The sequence below is a fragment of the Raphanus sativus genome, chromosome 6 (genome assembly GCF_000801105.2).
Source record: "Raphanus sativus cultivar WK10039 chromosome 6, ASM80110v3, whole genome shotgun sequence".
NCBI classification, from domain to species: domain Eukaryota; kingdom Viridiplantae; phylum Streptophyta; class Magnoliopsida; order Brassicales; family Brassicaceae; genus Raphanus; species Raphanus sativus.
In genome coordinates, this window is record NC_079516.1 from 27,118,344 (window position 1) to 27,125,189 (window position 6,846).

The 6,846-nt window shown below is 33.3% G+C and overlaps 1 protein-coding gene across 1 annotated transcript; it reads left to right on the top strand.

Moving 5' to 3' along the window:
- Positions 1 to 3,525: 3,525 nt before the first annotated feature.
- LOC108806490 (uncharacterized) lies at positions 3,526 to 6,490 on the top strand. The gene is made up of 12 exons (XM_018578631.2): positions 3,526 to 3,811; positions 3,894 to 4,003; positions 4,078 to 4,147; positions 4,231 to 4,384; positions 4,465 to 4,602; positions 4,789 to 4,928; positions 5,039 to 5,086; positions 5,173 to 5,283; positions 5,518 to 5,693; positions 5,815 to 5,936; positions 6,052 to 6,128; positions 6,219 to 6,490. The coding sequence occupies exons 1-12, from the start codon at positions 3,602 to 3,604 to the stop codon at positions 6,330 to 6,332; spliced, it is 1,470 nt and encodes a 489-aa protein (XP_018434133.1). The 5' UTR covers positions 3,526 to 3,601; the 3' UTR covers positions 6,333 to 6,490.
- Positions 6,491 to 6,846: the final 356 nt, after the last annotated feature.

A 6,846-nucleotide genomic window follows, 5' to 3' on the forward strand; every position in this document is an offset into this window, starting at 1 on the left:
GTTTCAAACATGTCCGGTTGAAAAAATATTAAAATAATGCAGTATCAAACACGGAATAATCACATACCAAAATTGAATTAGGAAACCGGTGGTTAATGACAAACCAAAAACAATTAAAAAAGAAACCAATGCAGAATGTCCAAAATGTCATTAATGAATACAAAAGAAAGTCTTTTTAATAGGGGTAAATAGAGTAAAAATCCAAATGTGCTTGTACTTTAATAGTATAGACTAGATTTTGACCCGCGTTTTCAAAACGCGGGTTTATTTTCTTTTATTTTTTAAAATTGACAAATATTTAGTAAATGTCTTATTTTCATATATATATTTTTATAAAAGACTTAAGCTTTTTATCTTTCTTTATCGTGTTTCATTTTAAAAGAGTATAGGCCTGAGCACAATATCCGGACCCGAAGAACCAACCCGAAACCGACCCGAAATCAGGGTCCCGAACCCGATCAGACCCGGGGTAAATATCCGAATGAGTTCTAAATTACTATATCCAAAGAACCGGTCTCGAACCCGATCCGAACCGAGAACCGAATGAGTATACGAAGATATCCGAAATGTGAATATATATCTAAAAATATATGTTATAATTATATTTATAATTATTTTAATATTTTAAATTAATATTATAAGTTAACTATAGTAGTTATTTTTGGTACTTTTTAGTATTTTTGGATAAAATATGATAGTTTGGATAAAAAAATTACCCAAAAAAAACTGTTTAGAATGGATATTTTTGGTTACTTTTGGTTACTTTTGAGTAATTTAGATACAAATATTTGAACTGAATCGGATACTTTGGTTACTTTGAGTTCTAAATTACCGAACCCGTTTTAGATACTTTGGTTATTTGGTTATTTTCAGGTTCTTATGCAATGAGAACCGAATCCCCCCGGACCTGGAAAGATCCGACTCGAATCTAACCCAAAATTTTATAATACCCGAATGGAGTTTAATTTCAAAACCCGATACCCGAAAGAACCGATCCGTATCCGAATGGATACCCGAACGTCAAGGTCTAATGAGTATTTATGTTTAGAAAATTAAACTTTATTTTTAATCAATTAAGTTGGTATAACTCTTATAAATTAATTTTATTATGTGGTTAATTTTTTTAATAAAAATTATATACTTTTAATAAAGACTTATACTTTTCAATGAAAAAATTCAAATTTTTATGAATTTTAAATTATATTAAAAATAAAAAACATAATAATTAAGTTATTAATTTTTGTTCACTACACAAAATATCAAGAATTGTTGAAAATAAATTATTTGAATTAGGGAAAAAAAAAGAATTGAATCTGATTTCTTAATCAGCCCAAATGGCCCAAGAGATATGATGTGGGCAGTGGGCTGGATCAAAAAAAATTGACCCAATAAAAATGTGCTATTAATATTACTTGATTGCCCTTAATGAAATAAGCAATGTGAGTTAAAGAAAGGGTATGTTTAGTAAAAAATCCAAATGTGCTTGTACTTTAATAGTATAGATTGACCTAACACGATTTCATAATATTCCTTTTTCACTCAAATTAATAAAAATTAGTTAAATAACAGTCAGGTGAGTCGGATATTAATTGGTCAAACATCAGAATATTTAATAGAGTTAACGTCTTCAACGTCCATGTCACTTTTTGGACAAATGAAATTAAGATCATGATATTATTACATAACATAATAAAGTTGAGAGATGTTGTGCATAATATATGATTTGTATAGCTAGGTATATATTAGTTTAGTCTGCATAGCTAGCATTGTGGTGTTAATACTTCACATAACCACCAATCTTTATCTTATTTTATATAAAAAATTGTGAAAATATTATATATAAAAACGAAAAAACTACAGAAACTTACTTGTTACAGCGAAATCTTAATTTGCAAATGTAAACAATGAGAATTGTTGTATATTTAAAATAAAACATTTATAAATAAAGATGCATATGCGTTAGGCCTCTGCCCATCACCACCACTTTCCTCTTTTTAACTACAAAACAAGACAAATAACACATAAAACTCTTCTGTATACAATATATATATATTTGTAGTTCTGTATTTTAATAGCTGAATGGACAATATTTGCAGTCTATTTTGCATATTGTTTCTATTTGCATTTCTCTTGCATTTCTTCTGTTTCACATTCAAACCCTAAATAAATCAAAAGTAACTATATATTATTATTTAATTTTAGTTCTACTTAATAGCTGAATGGACAATATATGCAGTCATTTTTGTTTGTCATTTCTATCTTCTTTTCTTCTGCAATTATTCTGCTTCACATTATCCTATTGATCAATTAAAATCCGACCCATCCGACCATGATTTAACTAAAATTTGACCCCACACGCTTTCATTATCTTTCTTTTCACTTGCATTGGTCAAATTTAGTTAGATTACAGTAGGGTGAGATGTATTTTAATTGGTCAAACATGAGAATTAAACAAATTTAACGTCTCGAATGTCAATGTCACTTTTTTGATTAATGAAATTAAGCTCGTAATGTTATGAAATTAATTAATGATTCGGCTCCCTGGTCGACTGTTTGCATAGAGCCTAGAGCACTTTTGAACATTTTAATTCAAAGAGTAATTAGGTGGAGATCCACGCTTTTGCGTGGGGTGAACAAATGTGTAAAATATAATTCAAAAACTGATGATTGCGTTTTGCTTGTTATTATGTAGGTAGTGGTGAAGTACAAATGAGTTTAGAGGATAATATATAGTCGATCAAGGGTTTAGGTACTTGATAATTAAACCACGAATATTCTGTATATCAAATCTTACTAATTAAGCCGAAATTTACACAATGATTCTTAATTGGTAAGTATTATATTACTATTACCAATCTCCACTTTATAGTTTGACCAATAATTAAGGATATTGCATAATTTTAAGAAGTTAACAAAATTGTTCAGAATTTCCATATAGTAATAAGGCATAAATAACGGTTACCGTCTCGCCAAAGAATAGCATATTCATAATTCATTAAAAACTTCTAACTGGCAGATTTATGGAATCTAGGATATGGTGCATAAACTCGAAAATCATGTTTTTAATATACATCTCCAAAATTAATGTGTTAAGGTCAACTGAAACTGATAAACCGTACTTGTTTGAAAACTATTTGTTCATATAACAAAAAAAAATTCATGAGGTTTATGACTGATTAATTCTATATTTTAAAAATATTTTCCTATGTCATACAATCATGTGGGTGTTATCCTATATGCATAACTTTGATTACAAAACATTCACATCTGAATATTGTATAATCTATATTTTTATATATTCAATAGATTTGTTGGAAATGAAGCTTCGAGAGTACTATAATGATCTTTCGTTCTGGTCGTTTTAACTAGCCATCATATGGAACATGATTTTAAGCTTAACATTCAAGAAATAATGGAGTTTTATAAAAATTTGGCAAAACTCAGATAAAAACATGAGAGAATAAAAGGAACTAAAAGAAAGAATAGGGTTGTATATGTAATAACAAATAATTAATGATACGTCGAGTTCCAAGCGCTATGAATGAATCAGTTAGTTTCGTTTCTGATGGGAATGGGATGGTAAATCTTCATCATTTTCCCAATGGAGAAGGAGACACGGATCCTTGCGAAACACGGATCAGAGGTAGAGATCAACGACAAAGATGAAGAGAAGCCGAAGCAATCAAAGGATCTGGAGTTTCTGAGCTGTATGATGCAACCGGCAACAGCCGAATCAGATCCACAGTACATCGGAATCCGCCGAATTCTTCTCCACCGAAAATCCGAATCGGGCGCTATCTCTCGTCGTTATGTGAGAGCTCTCTCTTTAATCTCTTCACTTTCAAAACCGTTGAAGAGGTTCTTGACTAATCTGATTGTTGTTTTCGTTGAAGGATTGGAGATGCAATGGTAAAGGATATGTAGCGTATCGTAATTTCATAAGCAGACCTAGAAAATGGGAGAATCTCAGAACGCCAAGCCTCTTAAGTAGTCCAGGGAACAGGTTCGATTCTACTTACTTGACTTAGACTACAAAGTTGGTTTTTTAAACTAAATTTACTGGTCAAATGGCATCAGTGGTCGATGGTTACCTTCACCAGGCCCACTCTCCCATCAATTTGAAGCCGAGAGCTTCAGTTCTAGTAGAGTAAGTAGACTTTTCATATTCAGTTACTATAGAAAGGAAGTTCATTTAACTTACCAGCTGCTTGTTTGTTTGTTTATTCATAGGATTTACGGAGTGCTAATCAGGTTTCGAGCCGGAGGTTGAGTTTCAGCTCGAGTTTGAGTGATGGTGATCATTCCTTTCGTCGCGGTGGTGGTTTTGAACATGCTTATTCTTTTGTTGGAATGCATTGCATCTTCGACCAATGCAAATCTTCTGGTATTTCTTTTTTTTTTGGATTTAGTCCACTCGCTTTTTTTTTTTAATTCTTGGAGTGAGTGAAGTCTTCTTGTGTGTAGTCACTGTTCTGAAGTTTGGCCATATGAGTTCTGATCTACTTGCATATGGAGCATCAGATGGAACCTTAACTGTTTGTACTCTCTCCGAAGAGCCTTCTGTCCTTAAGCAGTTGACAGGCCACTCTAAAGATGTCACAGGTTCGACTCACTCCTATTCTTTCTGTATCTTGGCTACTTAGAGAATTCATGGCTTGTTTTGAGTTGGCAATTGTAAAAAGAATTATCTGTCATAACGGGTGTATCTATGACATTAATTTTTATTGGATCCTATATCAAATTATAATTCGAGCATCTTACTTAATTGTTTCTCTAAAATACTTTCAGATTTTGACTTCTCGTCAAACAATCAGTACATTGCGTCTTCATCACTTGATAAGACAATACGAGTATGGGAGTTGTCAAGAGGTGTTTGTATTAGAGTTATATATGGAGTCTCCGCACAGTTTTGTATACGTTTTCACCCTGTAAGTTTGCCCTACTTCCTCTTTTCTTAGTGAAGAAGATCTTCTTATTTATAAGATATTCTTGCTTCTCTATTGAAGATATTCCATTTTTTTTAATGATTTTTTAACAGGTTAATAACAATTTCCTTTCTGCTGGAAATGCAAACAAGGAAGTCACGGTAACTCCACCCTACTTTGTATTGTTTTTGTGTTCTCCAACTGTTGACTTGTTTGAGAACTAACACCTCTCTGCTTGACAAACTAGGTGTTCAATTTCAGCACTGGGAGAACTATTAAAACACTGTCGTTCGAGGGTGAGGTGACAGCTATGGACCATGACCACACTGGCCAAATCATTTTCTGTGGTGACGGACAGGTAACTTTTCTCTATGTTGACCAAAAATATGTAAACTAGGGAGATGGTCTGTTAGGGTAGTAGATATGCCAATGTTTTATGCCCATTACCTATGATGGGTCAAATCTGAAATCAATTTTTACATTGTCGAGCTTGCCCCATAAAGGGGGGTGACATGGTGACTTTGACCAAAAATTATATAAAAGTTATCTGCATTTGAACGTCATTTTACAAGGTACTGAAAACAAATTGCAGGGAACTGTATATTCAGTGAGCATGGATTCTCATACAGGTTCATTATCCCGGTCTCATCGCCATCGTACTAATCACAAATCTCCGGTCACAACTGTGAAGTATCGAAGCTTCTCCCTCCTGGCATCAGGTCCTGTACTTCTCACATGTACTCAGGATGGAAACTTATGTTTCTTCAGGTTCGGCAACACAACTTTTTTTCTTTCTTTCCTGATTTGCTCACTTATTCCTTCTAGACCCCCCCCCCCCCCCCCCCCCCCATGTATTAATCGATTGTTCTGCTGTACCTTGGTATTTCAGTGTTGCGCTTCAGATAAAAGGCTACCTGACATTGCGTTGCTCCCTCAAATTGGCCCCGAGGATACACAGAATCCAAGCATCGTTTTGCCCGCTTTTATCCCTAGAGAAAGGAGAGTACATAGGTCTGAGTTCCAACCGTTCACTTACCTTTACTTTTAACTTTGGAGGATGCATAGGTCTCTTGAAAACTGCAACTCATCTTTTTGTCTCTGCGTTTCCCGTTGTTTGAAACTATAGTTGCTGGGAGTGAAGACTCGAATGTCTACTTCTACGATCTAACGAAACCGAAACACACGTGTGTAAACAAGCTACAGGTGAGATAGTTCTTTTGTTAACATCTGAAACTTTTTTATGTATGTATTGAAAGTTAGACTCACGAGTTGTGAGAATTGGGAATGCTACAGGGTCACAGGTTTCCAGTAATGTGCGTTGCGTGGAACCATGGAGAGAACTTGTTGGCCTCGTCTGATTTCTACGGTGTTGTTATTGTATGGAAAAGAGCAAAGACAAGCTCATGAGGTTTGTCTATAATCCATTATAAACGAATCGAAATCCGCCAGCCAGTTTTGCCAGTAAAGGATTTTGGTTTCTTGCTTCATCTCTGTATCGCTAATCTTAACCATGTGAATTTTCGTTTATAAGTTCTAATTGTGAAAACTTCGAAGTTGATTCTCGATTTGATTGGATCATCGATAGACACATTCAGGATGGGACTGTTCATAGCTAAGCATGGACTCTCTTCCGCTGGTAGAGACTGTACAAATCAAGATATCCTAGTCAATAAAAGATTACACTTCTCACACAATCATATAATTTCGTAAGCATAAGCTTAAAGGAGATTAAGGAAGAAATATTTTATGATGTAGTTAATTATTAACAACTAGGTGTTTTCTTGTACCATGTGCAGTTAAAATTTTTTAAAATATTTTTTAATATATAATATAAATTATATTTATTTTTTTTAATTAATATTGTAATTTTTTTTTCTTATCAATATTTTAAGATAAATTTGATTTAAATAAACATTAAAAT

Coding starts and splice junctions, on each gene's coding strand:
- LOC108806490 (XM_018578631.2), top strand. CDS start 3,602: ATGGAGAAGGAGACACGGATCCTTGCGAAACACGGATCAGAGGTAGAG. Junction 5,694..5,814: donor GGAAACTTATGTTTCTTCAG/GTTCGGCAACAC, acceptor TTGGTATTTCAG/TGTTGCGCTTCAGATAAAAG. Junction 6,129..6,218: donor CGTGTGTAAACAAGCTACAG/GTGAGATAGTTC, acceptor GGAATGCTACAG/GGTCACAGGTTTCCAGTAAT.